This window comes from Lepeophtheirus salmonis, chromosome 5 (assembly GCF_016086655.4).
Source record: "Lepeophtheirus salmonis chromosome 5, UVic_Lsal_1.4, whole genome shotgun sequence".
NCBI lineage: Eukaryota > Metazoa > Arthropoda > Copepoda > Siphonostomatoida > Caligidae > Lepeophtheirus > Lepeophtheirus salmonis.
This window is the reverse complement of record NC_052135.2, coordinates 8,000,750-8,019,964: the sequence shown is the minus strand read 5'-3', so window position 1 is coordinate 8,019,964 and position 19,215 is coordinate 8,000,750. Positions and strand designations below refer to the sequence as shown.

The 19,215-nt window shown below is 33.0% G+C and overlaps 2 protein-coding genes and 1 long non-coding RNA gene across 4 annotated transcripts; 2 read left to right on the top strand and 1 right to left on the bottom strand.

Annotated features, from left to right (window-relative positions):
- The first annotated feature begins 2,830 nt into the window (after positions 1-2,830).
- Positions 2,831-4,767, top strand: LOC121118666 (putative sodium-dependent multivitamin transporter). Its single transcript, XM_040713257.2, has one exon. The coding sequence runs from the start codon at positions 3,059-3,061 to the stop codon at positions 4,682-4,684; it is 1,626 nt and encodes a 541-aa protein (XP_040569191.1). The 5' UTR covers positions 2,831-3,058; the 3' UTR covers positions 4,685-4,767.
- Positions 4,768-5,365: 598 nt separating this feature from the next.
- On the top strand, positions 5,366-6,365 carry LOC121119122 (uncharacterized). Its single transcript, XR_011779967.1, has 2 exons — positions 5,366-5,513; positions 5,611-6,365. It is a non-coding gene; the product is annotated as an uncharacterized lncRNA (long non-coding RNA).
- A 1,954-nt stretch (positions 6,366-8,319) lies between these two features.
- LOC121118665 (diacylglycerol kinase theta) lies at positions 8,320-18,616 on the bottom strand. Of its 2 annotated transcripts, none has more exons than XM_040713255.2 (14): positions 17,448-18,616; positions 17,300-17,379; positions 16,910-17,236; positions 16,667-16,841; positions 16,437-16,601; positions 16,110-16,374; positions 15,843-16,039; positions 15,561-15,773; positions 15,185-15,494; positions 14,873-15,130; positions 14,433-14,789; positions 14,211-14,367; positions 14,035-14,142; positions 8,320-10,052 (listed from the first exon to the last, which is right to left on the bottom strand). In XM_040713255.2, exons 1-14 carry the CDS (start codon positions 17,626-17,628, stop codon positions 9,873-9,875), a joined length of 2,973 nt encoding a protein of 990 aa, XP_040569189.1. In that variant the 5' UTR covers positions 17,629-18,616; the 3' UTR covers positions 8,320-9,872. The 2 variants fall into 2 exon arrangements, with proteins under 2 accessions (XP_040569189.1, XP_040569190.1); XM_040713256.2 differs by lacking the exon at positions 8,320-10,052 and adding an exon at positions 13,257-13,498.
- Positions 18,617-19,215: the final 599 nt, after the last annotated feature.

Below are 19,215 nucleotides of genomic sequence, written 5' to 3'. Positions count from 1 at the left end.
GTTTGGATATTGAGCGCCATTTATGTTTTCTGCTCATTTTTATACGCCTGAATTGGGAAAATCTTTAAATGTGCTTCTTCTCTCCAAAGGAACAAAAGCTAAAACCAAGTGGCAAAACGACAAAGATGTAATCAATTTTTCCCAATTTAGTAGGCAACAAGAAACCGCTGAGAGTACCATGAATAGTAATGAAAATTGTATGTATTTTGGTTATTAAAAAAAAGAACAGGGACACCCTGACAATTTGAATAATATTTTAAAGGAGAGCACCTTAACTATTATGAAGTTTCATTAGATCGGCTACAAGCAGCTGTTACGAGGGTGAGATGGAAATAAACAAGGACATTGTAAAGAATTACTCCGAAATCGATCCTAATTCTACTCTGAGTCCAACAAGGACCTACAATATTAATCCCCAACAAATCTTTAGTATTCTATGAGCGCACACGAATGTTCGATCATAATTAAATGCAGTAGAAAGGGAAATTCACGACTCAGCACCTTATTACCTTTATTGTATCACACAACCTTTCCTTCAAAAAGAAAAAAAGAAAGGCCAAAAATCATATGGTAGTTATCCAAATAAGTCAGTCATACCAACTGCTATGTATCTCTTTGGTACTCCCAGACTGCCATTGTCATATTATTTCTCCAGAATTTTTAACATGAATTACATATATACGAGTATATTTAATTATATTAAACTCCTACATAGGTAGTATTTTATTCGATACTGTATTATAATATTGCTTACTAATACTTTATTAAAAGTGTAGCTATACATTTGTATTTCTAACGGTGATGGGACGATTAATTGGAATCGGGAATCAGAGAATTGGGTTTTTTTTCTGGAATCAGCATAGGGAAAATAACTTATAATTTGCAATTCCGATTCTTAAGTACTATTATTTATTACTTTTCTAAGTTTAAAAAAAAAAATTATTAAATATATCCGTCAAGACATAAAAAACGACCATGTGAATTTGTTACTTCAGTCTTATAATTTATAAATATTATAATAATACTGTTATTTTAGGGAATACATTTTGTAAAGGGATGTAGGAAAGCTACCAAAATTTGACAAAAGCTCGGAACCCGTCAAAACCTCGAAACTCGTCAAAACTTGGGATTTTCTGTTTTTCTTTTCCGAGCCCATTATAACATGTGAAGTGAATCTTCCCAGGCTGACTTCCTTTCTTCGCTACATATTATCACATACATTCATAATAATAAGCATCCGTACCACTAAAAAAATATTGGTTATTCGATATTATTCGATTATTTCTCGTTTGTTTTTTTAGAAATTCGAAAATACTCATGCAGTAAAATTCACCTCGTGGCAATTATATTTCTTAAGTGCTATTTCAAATATTATAGAAATTGAATCGAGATTTTTTAGTGGAATCCTCCCATGACTAATTTCTGTTTTCATTTCAGCGGAGGAAAATACGATTAATTCTTCATATAACCAATTTGAAAAAAACACACAAAAAAAAACAGGGTAATAAAAAAATGTACAAATTTTTTATCACTAATAATGAGTTACTTTATAACTACGTAACCTCCATGAAGGGAAGACAAAATTGCCTAAGTCAGATGATTAAGTAAGTGACTTCATTTTTTGTACCTCAAAAACGGATAACTCACGAGAAAAAAGTTTTTTGTAGGCAACAAAATTTGAACGAAATTGATCGGAGGATTGGCGTTTCGTTTAAAAAAAAATGAACAATTGAATGGAAAGAAATTAACAAATAAGAGCATGAACAGAAATTTCTCCGAAATAAACGGATGAACGAAAAAAGTATGAAAGGATCCAAGTTTGGATAAATGTGTAAACTTGCTTACTTGTTTAAATTATATTAAATGTTTTTCGTATTTAAATTATAAAAGCAAGTAGTGCGTATAACAATATATTTTACATAGTAAGTATAAAGTATTTGAAATTTAATTGAAGAGGAGAACAAAAAATTAGGTTCACCTCACAACAATGTTATGAATATATCAACCTGGGACGATATATATGTATGTTCTTCATCAGAACTTTATAACTATTTGTCTGAAAGGAGATGCACCTGCTATTAGTCAGTGTAATTGAACTCCTAGTATATCTAATATGTTATGAAAATTGATTCTAAAACGTGTCATTGAATTAATTTGAACATGTTGACTTCATTAGCCAATAGTTCTATAGGCTCATGCATCAAAGCCTTCTATTTTTTTAGTTTTTTCACCTTTAACAATCCATAAAATCCGTCTCATAGTTCAAATCTTTCTCAACTCAAGATATTAAAAGCGATTAAAGGGATAATGATAGAAACATCGAGATAAAAATAATATGAATTCAAGTTAATATTTTAGTGATGGAAATTCCGGCTCATTATAAAGAGTTATTTCGCTCCCAAACTCGATTTTTTTGGATTTTTTAGAAAAAAAAATTGAATTACTTTTTTGAGTAAAGAAATTCCTCTCTCCCCCAAAAAAAAAAATAATAATAATTAAAATCTCCCTTTTTCGCTTTAAATTCATCGAGATAAAAAAAAACCATCATAAAAAGGCAAGAAATCCATCATTTGGGTTGAGCCGGCTCTCGTCGTTCACTTCAAAGAGCGTTACGTTTGCAACGACACATCACTACAATATATACGCGCACTTTGTCTTCTTTCACCTTATTACAATCAAAGCTACTTATAATGGAAAAAGATGCCTACACGTGATAAGATTTTTTTTCTTCTCCTTAGGAGTGCGCTGTTCACTGCTTTCTATCTTATCAGTTATCATTTATGTATTTACTTGTGCCTTATAAATACATCGGACATGGACATCATCATTGATCATTGTCGTATGTAAGTACTTCAACCTAAACACTATATGCATAGTGTCATTCAGAGGGATTTTAGGTAGAGTAGAGATATCGTTGTCTCATCTGGAGCTACTTATTTAGATCAAGGTAGACATCATTAAACTATCATATAAAAACAAAAACACTCAATTAAAAGAGACGTGAGAACATTTCTGAAGTATTCAATATTATTAATCGATCAAATTCATCGATAACAATATGGAAGGACTCGGGATCGCAGATTACATTGTTTTTGTTTTTATGCTCCTCATTTCTGGTTCCATTGGGATCTACTATCGTTTCAGTGGAGGAAAACAGAAGACAACAGAGGAGTATATTCATGGAAGCCAGAGTATGGGTATGATTCCTGTGGCATTTTCCCTTATGGCTAGTTTCATGTCAGCAATTACTCTTTTGGGTGTTAGTAACGAAAATTATACCTTTGGAACTCAGTTTACTATAATCAATTTTGGATATATAATCAGTACACCCGTGTGTGCATATCTCTATTTACCCGTGTTTTATAGACTCAAGTGCAATAGTGTATACGAGTACTTGGAAAAGAGGTTTGAGGGTAAAATAATCCGACTAGTTGCTTCCTTGGCATTTACTCTACAAGCAATAATGTATATGGGCATCGTTCTCTATGCTCCAGCCCTCTCGTTATCAGCAATAACTGGTATCTCTTATATTGGATCTCTCATTGCTGTTGGAGTATGCTGCACAATTTATTCTACGCTAGGAGGGATAAAAGCTGTTCTAATTACGGATGTCTTCCAATCTCTGATGATGTTTGGATCTCTTATTGCAGTTATTATAATTGGTGTTAATAAAGTTGGCGGGATTACTAATATCTACGAGGCTTCTCTCGATGGTGATAGAATTGAATTTTTCAACATGTCTGTAGACCCCACTGTGCGCCATACTTTTTGGACTCAATTAATTGGAGGAATATTCACTGCTATAACCATATATGGTGTGAATCAATCCCAAGTTCAGAGATTGCTCACCATCGGCAGTTTAAAACGTTCCCAAGGATCTCTTTGGATACAATGGCCTATAATGGCTTCTCTTAGCTTTTTGACGTCTTTTGCAGGTCTTACTATGTATACATACTATAAGGACTGTGATCCCGTACAAAGTAAACGTATTCCAAGGGGAGATCAATTATTGGCTCTATTTGTAATGGATACAATGAGTAATTACTACGGAATAACAGGGTTATTTGTGGCAGGAATATTCTCTGGATCCTTGAGTACTGTTTCATCATCCATTAACTCACTTGCTGCAGTATCTCTCGAAGACTACATTAAACCCCTTGTTAAAGTACCTCCGAAAATGGAAACTTTGGTTTTAAAATTCCTTGTTCTTTTTTACGGAGTTCTTAGTATCATACTTGCTTTTCTCTGCGAGTTTTTGCCAAGTGGTATTTTGCAGGCCTCTTTAACAATATTTGGAATAGTGGGAGGACCATTGCTTGGACTCTTTACATTAGGAATATTTACACGTAGAGGGAATGAGATTGGGGCTTTGATCGGATTAATTTCTTCACTTGCACTATTGATATGGATGGCATTTGGTGGACCCCGTCCAAAAATAGATTCTCTTCCTGTCTCAATAGATGGATGTCCAATGAATATCACTACTCATTTGCTATCTCAAACCAAATATACTTCTGAAGAGTACTTTTACCTCTATGAAATATCTTACGCATGGTACTCTACTATTGGGGCTATTTGGACATTTGTTGTCGGATATGTGGTATCATTATTTACACAAAAATGCAGCAAAGTGGAGACACAATCAAAGTATCTCTTTCAGTGGAAAAATTCATCCTTGAAATGATGTTTATAGTAAATTCTTAGTAAAATATTATATATTTTTGTACAGAGAACATGTTTCAGTTATTAAACCTTCAACACGAAAAACCCTCTATTATTTTCTTAATTAGTATCGTCTTTGGAATTAAAGAGTAAATTATTTTAAGCCAACATAAATTAATGAGGATTAGACCATGAATAAGGCTTACAAAATGACCAATTATCAGATCTGTTACTTCTAAAGAAAGTAATAGAAATTCCGTGTTTATGAAAGTGATTAGTAGATACTCATTAGAACAATCTTTTGTGCATTCAGATCAAAAAGAAAATAATTATAAATGATTGAGATTTGCTTTTCAAACTATCCCCCCCCCCACCTTAAAATTAAATGGGAAATTCCAAATTAGTTAGTATTCCTTAATCAACAGTAAGCGCAGATAATAATTTTATAGTTTAATCAATCAAGATTTTTTTAAATTTATTGATTAGAGATTTATGCTGTCCTAATGCAAATGGAGAATGAGTTGGAGGGAATATTGGAGTTGATAGCATGGTCTAGCCTATTACTACTCAATCAAAATGATAGAAGAATGATGTTTCTCATGTAGTTAGATTATTAACAAAAGAGGGCGCAAAAAAAAAAAAAAAAAGAATAGCTAACTAAGAAAGAAATAGCTAGAATTAAAGAGAGGAGCTAGTGAAGTGAGTGGTTGTAAAGCGTGCCCGCAAAGAGAACGAAAGAATTTTTAGGAGTTTGAGGTGAAAGAGGAAAGAAGAGAGAAGGTGGTTGAAGGTGCTTTAGTTGTAGGTAGAGCTGGTGGCGTACGTGTGAAAAAGGTAAATGGGAGGAGTGAGTATGTATTGTATTGACATTGTATTGAGTAAGTGAGTGGGTCTAGTCATCATCATCTTATTTTTCTTTACACCGTCATTTGGATATTATTGTGATAGGCTCAGCTAATGTCATTGGCATCATCTCAGAACAAGTAGGATGAGTGGTGGTGAAACACGGATGCTGGAGCGTCGTGTTTCTAACAATCGCTGTGACTTAACTTCGGAAGGTCAATTAAACTATTTTCTAAGCTGGTTCAATGATTGGACAGATCTTCAAAGGTCGGACTTTATTCCTATCCTTGGTGGAGCAAAGGATAGCCCAGAAATAAATGGAGACATTTCTTCGTCCAAGCCCCTATCCCTTTACGCATGTCAAGTCAAAATATTCAAAAGCTGGTGGATCCATTGGTCTCCAGATCAGCGCGAGTACCTTCATCTGAGGTTCAAGGACATTGATCCCAATTTTTATTCCAAATATATTGAATATTCCAAAGATCCAGAGGCCTTTCTTATGAGGGACAAGGATTATTTCGAACCAGGGGTTTGATTTTAGTGCCCCATAAACGTGCCAACATGTCATATTTTCTCTTAGTGCGATTATCTTTTTACTATCATACATATTGATATATATTTACATTGTGTATGTATATACTCGTACATATATATTGCCTATTTAATCTGCATCCCCTTAACATTGGACTATGAATTGATTTTTTTAACATTCCTTTTATATACCTATATATTTATAGATAATGTGAAAACCATTTTTTATACCTATCTATCTCTGTCCTTTCTACTTAATTTTTTACTCTTACCATTACTGCGATTCGTTTTATCAATTATTAATTTAATATATACGTATATTCTCAAAATTGTTTTGTTTTTTTACTGCCTTTCCCATCCTAATATCTTAATATTTATCTGTTATCTCTTTACCACTGATCTTGGTCATGCAAGTATCAGATTGTTGGGAGGCTCTGTTAACTCCCCCCACCCCCTCCTTATGTTGACAAAATAATATCTAATCAAATAAAGATACATACATATATATATATTATATTTATGGATAGAGAAATATATATTTTTGTATTATTTAAAACCCTTTAAGAAATAAACAATATATATATATATATGTTTATCCATAACAAGAAAGGATTCTTTCTACTTCTTTTTTGTTTTGTCTTTCTCATGTTACACAATTTCATTACAATTATTTTGAAGATAGATAGATAGTTAGTTAAAGACCAATTTGAATAAGTATATAATATTTAGCACAAAATATTTGTTGTAAGTATTTATAATATGTAATAATAAATAGTAATTGCTTACACATAGTAAAAATAAAATTAAAAATGGTAGTTGATAACGCATTAATATATCATCATGCTTATATTTGTTTTCTCCCGCAAGCCGCTAGCTAGGGGTGAGCTCTTGGCAAGGGCAGAAGTTTTTCGCCCTATTTTTGTGACACTTGAATTGAAGCAAAATCAATTAAGAAAAAAAAAAGAAATTATAAGTTTAGTCGTTAATTGAAAGGTGTATGTAGTTACGAGCAGTAAGGATCCTAATGGAAACTTGGCGATTCATAAATAAAGATGCATAATTAATGGGGATCTGCTCAAGAAAGGGAAGAAATAAATGGATTAATAAGTAGGGTTGCGTGTGTATGGGGTCTTGGTCGTCAGTGGCATTCATCAGCATCAAAACTGCCGTTCCAATAGTATTAATAATAATTAATTAAACAATAGCTCTCACTATTTACTTTTTTATGCAGTATTATGCCTTAATTTGCGTACATCAATAAACTAAATACATTATGATTATGTGTTAAAATGTTAAGTTTAGTTGTAAGTAATTTATATATTACATATTTTGTATAATAGGGGAAAAAAATATTTAGCTGTAGTCTGTCTAATGAATGTATCTTACAAGGTTCATTTTCAACAATAGTTACATAAATTAAAATAATAAATATAAATCAATAACAATTAATAGTAATATATATAATTAGTTAATTAAACAAGACATTTTCAGAGAGATTGAGTTGCAATAAGTTAGTCTCTTTTTAATATTTTCATTCGTTCGTGCTGACGTTTTCCTTCATTTAATTTGAAATGTAAGGGCCAGTAGTGGAGTGACAGGGGGAGGGACAGGGTATTGTCACCTCATCAGCGATGAAGTTTTTAAAGGGAGGAGGTTAATTAAGAAATATAGGCAAAAATATTTTAAAAGGAAATGAAAATTCATCTACTCTTAAGAAAAAGGTCGACTGAAATTCTTTTTATAATAAAAAATGAAAATTTCTCTTTTTTTTTTTATAAAGATCATAAAAGGGATTATTGATAAGTTCTTTAAAAAAAACCATTTCAAAAAAGTCAATAAATATCATTTTACAAAAAAAAAAAAAAAATATATATATATTTGAATAAAATACCCGTCAAATCAAAAAAAGAAATCTGAAATGTATTTTCTAAAATATAAATCAGGTCCAAAATTCCTCTAACAAAAAACTTTTTTTTAAATCGACTTGTAAGTCTGGAGCGTAGATGTGCTAAAATTTAAACATGGTATCCGGCTATAAAATTCCTGCCACACCGCCACTAGTAAAGACCCTGCAGATGATCATTCATATGGCTTTTTCGTTGCCTTGGATCTATGTAACAATTACAAATCACTAATATGTACGGATGTAAGCTTTATGTGAAAGAAAGTAAGAAAACAAGGATAGTATGAAATGTTGATAGCATAAGTTTTTACAATGCATGTCGATTGAGAAGATCCATGTTTAAAATAAAAAATAATAACCAAGACTATTGTGTGTCTATGTTTTTGTAGGTTATAAAGATTTTTGTTAATAATGATATAATCATAATAGTTTTAATACAGAGTAGAATGTAATACAAGGATAATAATTACGAAATGGAATGGAATTAATACTTGAAAAACTTAAATAATAAAAAGATAAAACATTACAAAATAATGTTAAGTAAGTAAAATAAAAAGAGAGACCTGTAATTGTATTATTTATAAGACGTATAATGTATCTGTCAGAATTTAACACGACGTTATCTTGATTTTATCACACAACCTTTCCTACGAAAAGAAACAGACAATAAGCCAAAAACCTGTTGGTAGTAGTAGGCCCATTCTTCCCCACTATGGGATTATTATCCAATAACTATTGCTGGATCGGTCTAAAAAGAATGCAGTCCAGTCCTAATAACATTTATCAGTCGTAGAACCGGTCTTAAAGGGTAACTACAACAGCTGAAATGAAGGAGTTAATAACTACTTTAATTCAGTTGCTGAAGTTTCATCAAAACTCAATCTTAAATCATAACCTCTTTTAAAGCGACAAAATGTCTGAAGTTTAAAGTAGGAGATGTGCGGCTAGAACTGATTATTATACGTTCAAGCTATTATTTTCTTTGCTTTTATATTCTTCAATTCTAGCTAAGAGAAGACTGACTAGAAAATCAGTCCATGAACCGATCCAACACTATTAATAATTGTTTTGAATTGCTCTTAGCTTAACAATAGCTAATTCAACAAATCAACGTTCCGAACATTGATTAGAGTATAAAGCTGAAAGACCGAGAGCTGGAAACCATATACTAATGCACCGTTAGTATATTAGCGAGGGGTTAACGCCGTGTTAAGAGACATACGTAGTAGGAATTGTAAATATAATCTAGTTAGTTGAATAATATTGTTTTTCAATAGGTACGTAATCGCAATGGCCGATAACTTGGTCTTTTTATTTTAAGTGCTCTTCTCTTTAAAAAAAAAAAAGAAAAAAAAAGTCAAATAATCATCATGATGAAATGGTCTAATACAGTGGTTCTTAACCTTTTTTATTTATATTACACAATTTTAGAATGTCAATAAAACAATTCCCATTTTTACTTGGAAAAAAAAATCATCATATTTTTTCCATAATATGATTGACGTTTTTTTAAAGAAAATAAATTGCTATAACCTTTTTTGATATAAAATATATTACAAACATAGATTGCGTTTTAAAATAAGCATCCCCTCCCTCCCCCTAATGGTTAAGAAGCACTGCCTTACAGGATTTTAAAGAAGTAATAAATATAGAATAATGACGATTATATTTAATGAATAACTAAACATGAGCAATCCGTAGGTTATGAATACTTCTATGAATAAATAAATATAAAACCAATAAACAAGGAGAGAGTTTGCGTAGAAATAGGATATTTGAAGGGATTTGTATAATTATAATAATTTAAATATTTTTAATAGTAGTTCTTAATTAGAAATCTATGGATTTAGCTGAAAAAATAATGATTTGTTAAAGATCGACTTTTGTGATGCAGTAGTTTTTAGAGACACATAGATGGATTAGAGAGTCAGTACTAAACTGCGGTGGCATGTGTCGGAGAGTCACAAATATCCGCCAAATTTACGGGAGGAGGAGGAGGCGCTTCCTCTTTCACATTCATGGTTGTATTTGATATTGCGATGGAATTGTTGACGGAGGGCTCTGTGTTTCGACGAGTAAAGCGTCTATGCTTGCTTTTTTTGAGCATGGTTGCCTGAGATAGAATGAGATAGAAATGAGAATACATAATGAGGGCTGTGCTGCTCTTTTTAACTAATTAAATTTAAGATATGATTATAATTAATTATTATTATTTTTCTAACTAATATTTATTAAGATATTTGTGTGGAGGGGGGGTATGAATATGATTTTAGTCAGTCAGGAGAAGGTGGAAGGACGTCAAGAAGAAGAAAAAGATCGTATTACGAGTTGGGTTTAAAATCCCCATCAATGGAAGACTGTAGCACGCTAGGAGAAGCTGACTCACCTCCAAGTAAAACAAACCTAGCATTCGTGGAATTTCCCTAAAGACGTAGCACTTCACCATGTATATATACCACTTTGATTAATCAATTATAAGTTAGTTATAAGTAACCAGGGCTCGACGATTGTTAAAATTACCCACTAGCTAATAAATTATTGTTATTTTTTTATTAACCATGTCAAAAATTTACTAGCCCATAATACTACAAATATTAGATCATTTTACACTAGTATTGGACTAATATAGATTTATTTTTGATGCAAAATACGCTAAGTTTTGAGAGTACAAAAAGAAAGTAATATATTCTTAATTAAATCTTATGAATAAAGCTCAATATCAAAGTTAAAAGAACTTCAAGGCTAACGAAGAATATAAAAGAAAAAACAATATAAGCTAGATAAGTGGTTTCCGACCTGTGGCTCGTGACCCCAACTGGGGTCGCCTAAGGCCTTCAAAATAGTTGTATGATGATGAATGCCCTTGTGTTGTATTCTCGTGTTAATATCAATATTATATATTTATAATAATAAACTAAATTAAAAGATATTTTGTAAAAAACTTTGAGATGCCTCGTAATGAATCTAGAGACAAGTATTCGAAAAAGAAAATACCAAGAGAAATTTTTAAAGTAAGGATTTAATTTCATAGTTGATGCAGGAATTGAAAAGTCACAATTTGTCATTTGCAATAAAATTTTGTAAATAAAAAGCATTGAGCATATAAGTTTTCAGATATTTAGATGTCAAATTTTATTTATAGCCTTATACTAGTTAGCTCCAAAAATGAAGTTATGAAGGATCAACTCAATCCAACTTGGTGTCACTGCAACTTGAGAAATGAATTTAAGGGACCACAGCATCAGAAAGGTTCGGAACCGCTGATCCAGATCATCATGGGCGTCGTTAACCCAAAAAAAATAATCCAAAAATATGAAATATTCATTTAGATATTTAATGTTTAAACTAGTTTGAATACTGAGATATATAAACACCCTATGGGAACTAATCGGTTAAGGTACGGTATTATACGTAGAAAAACAGGCTAGATATAGACTACTCTCCATTCACCCGAATGTTTTTTACTAGCCCCGGGCTAGTGTAGCTGTTGAGCCCTGGTTACAATTATCTCTGCAACAAGGCGTTTGAGTTTTTTTTTATAATAAAAAATATGTAAGTACTCTAAATTGAAATCATGCAGCCTCAAGTTTCACTCCAATGATCAAAGATGAGAAAATTGTCTAAGTCCTCGTGATTGTAAATCAAAAAGAAAATTATAACTCGGCAACTTTGATAGACGATATATCTACTGAAAAACATCACTAAATAAAGTATCGGATCGGTTCATTCCCCCCTTTCAGTCTTTTTTATGAGTCTGATTTTTTTACAATTCAATGGTCATAAGAATCGATACTTCTGTCCTGACTATCTTTATAGCTATTCAGGTATCTCGTCTCTTGAAAGAAGTTATGTTGAACAGCTGAAATGACATAGTTAGTAACTATGTCATTTCAGCTGTTGAAGTTACTATAGAAGACTGATCCTAGGACTGTCAAATTTTATTAGGATCCGATTGAAAACTTGGAAGTCTTTTAGTTTTTTTTAGAGTAATCCAAGACTAACTTCTTGTAAATTACCATTTTTTATATATGTATGCCCACGAGGATTTGAACAATTTCCTCATCTCTACTGATGATTCTCAAGAGGTGAAATGTTGGGGTAGTGCAATGTGAGGGGGAGGGCGGTGAATTAGGGTTGTTGTTTGCATGCAGGGATCTTGTAATAAAACATAGATATGTTGATAATATGCATATTTTATATAGAGTATATCTAAGGGCTATGATGGCCCATGCATATCTATGCATGTAGATATTAAATTGTCAATAAAATGATCGTTTACATTATATATTGTATTTGTGGTGTTTATTAATCTGTACAAAGGATTGATGGTAAAATGAATAATATATTATTTTGTATGTCGGAAAGTATTTTTATTATAAAATAAAATCATTCAAATTCCACACAAACAACAAGGTCGTAGTACTAGGTATGTAACATCTTATTTATAACTGAGAGAATGATAGATAGATATAAATAGACTAAAAAATAATGATTATAATAATAAATATATTAATGAATAATAATGATTATAATTATGGATTCAAAATAGTGTATGTATGTATTTAATTAATTAATTATTCTTCCTCTGTAATGATTTGGACAGCAAAAAATATAGATGGATTTCCCTCATAAAGTGACTATTTTATTATTATATGTATGGTATAATATACATAATTAAATAAATAAAATTTTGACAGTATTGTGACGATATTATAATCTATAAATAGAGAACCAAAGTAAGTTTGGTAGATTAATACTTTACTTATAAAGTGTGTGCTGTTGTTTTTTTTTCAGAATGGAGGTCCCCTCCCCCCTTACATAGATAAATAAAAACGAAAATAAATAATGAAAGAAAAGGGACAGAAGATTGGGAAGTCAAGTCTCTCATAATAATTAGTAAGACTTGGCCTCCACGGAAAATAGATAAATAGAGAGTGCTCTGAATGCATTCTACTCCTTTACAAATATGTAATTAAGTACTATATACACATCCATGTATATAGGACATAATATGTAAGCGCATAATATACGATTAAATATTATAAAAATATAAATTTTTGGTCAGATAAAGTGAAAAGTAGTGATACAGCTATTATATATTAATATTATGATGGGAAAAAGGGAGAGAGTGAGCATGAGAGCTAGAGAAAGAAAAAGAGAAAGGGAAGATATAGGAGGAAGAAAAAAGAAAAAAAAAAGAGAGAGATTATTCTTCTCATCACTGGCAGAGGTGGTTTATTATAGGGTTGATAATTGGGTTTTTGTATGTAGTAGTGGATTGTGTGTATGTACTCTATTGAAATAATTTGCATCATCATTTATTCATTTTGTGAGAATGTATTTAATTGTATGTACAATACAGCAGTTGTTCAAAAGTAGTAGTTCTTTTTCTAATAAAAAAGAATCCCCTTTACATAACAAAAAGAAAAGAAGAAGGAGGAAAAACTATGTCCATGAAGTCTCCTTGGAATCGGACACACCGTGTGAGTACGAGGACTGTCTCACGGATCCACTCTCGGCGTTTCTTCTTTTCATCTTAGATTTCTTTAACATCGTGGCCTAATCAAAAGTAAAACGATGTATGGAAATAAGAAAATGTTGTGACTAAAGCCCAGATTGTATGTTTTAAAAATATCAATATGTAAGTACAAATTAAAAATCAAAATGAAACACAAGATCCGAGCAAAATCTCTTCATTGGGCCAACCCCCATTGTTAACTACATACTCTAGCGTATGTAACATGCAGTCAATTCGGCTCTTATACATATTATACTACTAATGAATGAGGATCATATGGCTAAATTATTGTACTCAGACAACTTTTACGCGTAAAACAGGGCATCAAAGCCAAAGCAAGGGGAATATCATATTATATATTATACAATGGATTGATAATGAATAACTCTATAACGTTAAGCTCTGAGTACATGTAAATTAAACTAGGAAATTTGACATTGAGGTTTTTTTCATTTCTTTTAACAAGAACTCTGAAGGAACAATAATGACCTCTGATACTCTCTGTCGAGCCTCTTCTCCTCACTAGTATGACTTTATAACTAAATATATATGTATAAATATGTTGTCCTAAACTTACTTTCAATGCTGATTTAAGAACGACAATGTCACCGGAGGGTTGTATCCAGGGCTCTCCGTCAACTTGAACAGGAATCTCAGAGTTCATTTTTATTTTGATATGACTTCCCTATTGAAAATAGTACATGGTGTGGTTCATTATATTGGTTCGAAGAAAAAGTTATAAAACATAAATACCTGAACTATTCGTATAGCAGATCGAAGTCCAGATTGTATTTGGCCTAAATGAACAACTCCTGTAACTCCTACGACTTCTAAAACGCCGTCCCAATGATTGGGCTTTGTAAATTTTTCATTCACTTCAATTCCCCAAGCATTTGCCCCAGAGCCCCAGCTATTTAAGTTAATACAAATAATTAATCCGTTATTGTCACAAGTACCTAATTATATCCATCTCACCTCATAATATTAAGAATTATAATTCCTTCTAAATTTGGAAGATCCACAAGTTTACCATCAACTTCCATGGTAACTTCTTTGTTGAGATCTTTGCAGGATCTACGACCCACCATTTTTCTGAGGCCCACTTTGACATATACACCTTTATTATGAAATCTGGAGTTGAATTTTTCGGGATTCTCTTCCCTTTTGTTATGAAAGTCTAAGCAAAGATCTGCGTCTAAACCTATTCCAAAGTAATTGTTCATTACAAATATCTGTGCGTTGTCTTCACTTGTTTGTGCGTTTGATACAATGAGACTTTGGCCATCGGGACCAGTCATGTCTTCCGTATTGGGTCTAAAAACCACCGTCCACCTTTCATTAGAGGGAAAGAACAGAAAAGGATGAACTTGCAATAAAATCACTCGCATTGGCATTATAAATCTCGATAAAGTTACCTATCTAGCCTGACTTCATCTGCGTCAATGACATCTCGAAGTAGTGTCAAAGGATCTTCTGTTCCAGTATAGCCTGGACCCCAACGAAGAACACGTGCTAAGTCGTTTCCAGTGCCTAAGGGAACTATAGCGCATGGCGGAGTAGAACATTGCGAATCTTGTCCTACGTTATCTAAACACTGCAACACCCAACCGATGGTCCCATCTCCTCCACATACCAAGATTTTGTATTTCTCCATCTTTCGGAAAACGTACAACCTAGAGGAAAAGACTTACTTTACCATAATCATTAAATCTAACTCAACTCCTTACCCGCAAAGTGGTCCCCCATTGCAAAGATCAAAGACTTGATGAGGATTAAGCAATTTTCTGAAGCTTTGTATCAATTGTAACCCCTGTCCCCCACCACTTTTAACATTGACAAATACGAGTAAAGGACAGACTGAACTTGACATCATGGACGGCTTTATACTTGGTAGCATCATGACCAAGAGCTTTTTATCCTCATAGGATGAAGCTCTTAAGACTTGATAGGCATAAACGGCTGTGTTAGAGCTATCAAATGTTATCACCATAGAACCATATTCATAATAAATAGGGCCAATAAATGTGAAACGATTTCCTTTAGAGGAGATATCACTATTATGTCTGATAACTAGGTTTATAAATATCTATACACGTCACTTACCATCATCCAGAAATTCTAAAAGTATAGTCTCATACTGCTTATGAGAAAGATTTGCGGGTAAATTTCCTACAAAGAGTGCGACGTCTGGACCATGCGGATCCTTCCTCATTTCGAGGTAAAACCGAGTGAGCTCCATTAAGCGAACTGCCTCATGTCCACGTCTTTTTAAGACCTCCCATGGAATGTCATCAGAGGATAAAACTGTTTCAGTCACTAAATAAGGTTGAGTTTATGATATAGAATGGTAATTATAATTATACATCTATCCTTTCTCCCTCTTACCTCTCCCTGCTTCAACAGTAACCTTAACTAATTGATAAGTATCTGTTTCTTCAGACTCGAGACGGAACCGACAAAGAGCTTCCTTTATAACTTGTTCAGTTGTGATATTACCGGACACGGGTATTGTAAGAGAAGGTGGGGAGACTTGTAGCTTTCTAGCCCATACTTTAATCACTCCACTATCATTTTCATTGTCTCTGTAAAAGTGAATGAATTATATTAATTGTGAGAGAGCCTTCTTTATGGAACTTGAAAATCAATGTGTACCTCAGACCGATTAATATGGCTGGTCTTTTTCCTTCTTTTCGTTTGAGGCGCTGTACTGGATAAGGATCCTCGATTTCCTCGTCTCTGTCCCCATCATAATTGGCATAGACATCTAATAGATAAAAATTACGAGAATCCTGTGTGACCACGAATGCTCTCATGGCTGCTAAGAGAAGCTCATCTTTGGAGCAGTTTTTATTGACAGTGACTGTTCGAAATAGTCTTTTTCTAAGGGAGTTGTAGCCATCATATACTTTTATTGTTTCTGAAAGAAAAAAAAGTGGTAATTATTCAGGATACTTAAAACAAGTACTATACTGGTTTTACCATCTTCGTTTTCCTTTTCTTTTTCAACTTTTGCTCTTTCCTTTTGCCTTTCTTTGTCCCTTTTTTCTTTGAACTTCTCCTTATCTGGTGCATTAATTTCTAGCTCAGCTGCAGCTTCCATGAAACCAGTACTACTCCAATCATCAGAAATACTTGTGCGTATAGCTGAAACAGAATTGCAATGAACATGAAAATTTTACGAAAATAACATTGACATTTCTCTTTCTTACGGGCCTGCATCAGTGCAGCTGATGAATCCTTCCCCTTGATGGGAACTGCGTTATGTTGAGCCAATTGTGTTCGGGGTATGGAGATAGCCGAAGGAGGTAGAAATATTGGGCCAAGGGAACCGAATTGACAAATGGATTGACATGGAGTCATACTTGACAAACACGACGAATGCCCCTGGAAAAGGATGGGAAATAAAACTAACAAATAATATTATGAGGAGATGGAATATGAAAGCTTCTTACCGTTAGTCCACACCATTGGCATCTCATCCCTGTGAGGAAGTCCTGTGACCAGCAAGCTCTCTTACATTTCATACATTTTGAGTTAGGTGGTAAATTCCCCTCTTGAAAATGATGCTGATTTCTAGAAATATCCTGAAGTGATTTTGCTGGATCATAGGTTGCGCTTTCTAAACAATTTGGTACAGCAAACTCATAGCATGTTTCGTGGAGGTAGTAATCGCATACCTCACAGCAAAATCCCATAATATCTTCTATCTTTTTTCGGCACACATTACAGAATCGACGTTTAATTAAAGTTCTCTCTGACCAAACGTGTGCCACTGGGTTCTAAAATAAAGAAAACATTTGAAAACGGGTTATATTTATTGGATCCATAAGAGTGATACATACTTTGACTAGGGTTGCAGCAACGCTCACGCAGGGTAAAGAAACCGTTTTCAAGCATTTTTCGTGAACAATGAAATTGCAAACTAAAATCAGATCAAGAGGAGGGGGTGTAATTAAGAAATAATTTATAATAAGGATCAAACTTCCTCACCTTCGCAAATATACCCTTGGCCCATTAGGCTCCAGAGACACAACAACTCTGAGCAGTAATGACAGTTGGTAGGCTTATGGAAAGTTTTTTTAATGAAGCTGTGTCCATGCTGATAAGCCATATTATGATTTGTTTTAACTGGACTTGTGTTACCAGAGGAGCCTGATGTTTGTTTCGACATCTTGAGAGCTCAGAGAGAGAAAGTGTGGAGGTTTTCTTCGAATAGTATGATGATGGCGGGAATAAACAAAGAACTCAGATGGTCGTAGTAGGTTTCACTCCCCAGATGAAATCTGCAGGATTTCTTAGCCTCTTAGGGAAATCAATATTTTCTTATATTTTGACGATAACATTTATGTAGAAGAAGAGGATCATCAGGAAGGAAGGAAGAAGAGAGCACTTTTTAGGGAATATGCCTCTTTTTCTGCTCCTCTATATATATGTATATGCTTCTCTACAACAAGCAGAGAGACGGAGGGGGGAGATAGAAAAGAAAGGGCAGGAGAGACAAAAAAAATTGCTGCAGAAATCAAGTAAATATTGGAATATCACGTATAGATTGATTTAATAGAACATCCCTCTTCTCCTTCTTTTCCCTTCTTCTTCTTCTTTTCTTTTCCTTTTGAATCAACAATTTAAATTATTTATTTCTTTTGGGAAATCATTGATGATGAAAATCACTCTGGTATTATTATTCCTCCTTATTTTCCCCTCTGTATATATGGAAGTTAATCCTTCCTTCTTCTGTTTTCCCCAATCCTTTTTTCTTTCTCCTTCTTCCTCCTTTTTTTAGACACAGATGTTTGATCCTTACAAACTATTATATAAACTCAGAAATGAAGCACACACACTTCCATCACTATAGTAAGAAAAAGAGGAGCAATCCAAAATCCCTCCAACTGTGTTTTCACTGATTTTTTTAAATCGCAATTCACTTATTCAGATATTATCCTTATATATATTGAGAATACTTTTTCTTTCCTGGTTTTTCAGAAGAGATATAGAGAGGGGAGCACCATCTCTAAGCCAGTTTTCACCAACATTATTATTATGATTTGTTCGGTAAGAGAGAGAGAGAGAGAGAGAAGGAGAGAGACGGGAGAAAGAAGAAAATAGGAGAAGAGAAATATTTTTATGTTGCCTTTCAGATACATATACGCAAGGCCAATAGATTTGAGGCACCATTCTTCTTCTTAATAAAGCCTTTCTATTCTTATTCTCGCTTCTCTTATTTCAAATAATATATAGAAGGATAATATGGGAAAAGCAAACCGGTAAAGTGTGGATGTTTTATTATTATTTGAGGCTTTCTCCCTTTCATTCTCTCTCACTCTTGCCCATCTAAAATAATAATAATAAGAAGAAAAAAAAACATAATCGCTACTCTTAAAAACAAGGGCATTTGATCAATACAGAGACTAATAACAATAAATAATCCAACTTATGTATTTTAGATAGAATACAAAATAAGTAAAATTCAATCTCTGAATTCAAATTTCCCTCTCTCTGTTCTCCTTCCTTCTTGCAAGAAACAGCTAAAACTCACTGTATTCCTATAAAACTACACAAATTAGTTATAAATCCAGATTCTTATATAGCTACATAATATTATGTCGATTTTTGGTGGATTATCGGGTAAAGGGGTAAAGTAAAACTATGAAATTATACTCCACAAAATCCACGAACAACGATACAGACAATAAGGTAGGTTCTACTTTGCAGGTTGCTTAACCAATAATCCACCTATAATGTTTTTGAAAATTTGAAT

What these genes read in the sequence shown, in the direction of transcription:
- LOC121118665 (XM_040713255.2), bottom strand. Translation starts at nt 17,628, where the DNA reads ATGTCGAAACAAACATCAGGCTCCTCTGGTAACACAAGTCCAGTTAAA. An exon ending in AGAAAAGGAAAACGAAGATG is followed by an intron (nt 16,375 to 16,436) that starts GTAAAACCAGTA and finishes TTTTTCTTTCAG; the next exon opens with AAACAATAAAAGTATATGAT. An exon ending in TACTGTTGAAGCAGGGAGAG is followed by an intron (nt 15,774 to 15,842) that starts GTAAGAGGGAGA and finishes AACCTTATTTAG; the next exon opens with TGACTGAAACAGTTTTATCC.
- LOC121118666 (XM_040713257.2), top strand. Translation starts at nt 3,059, where the DNA reads ATGGAAGGACTCGGGATCGCAGATTACATTGTTTTTGTTTTTATGCTC.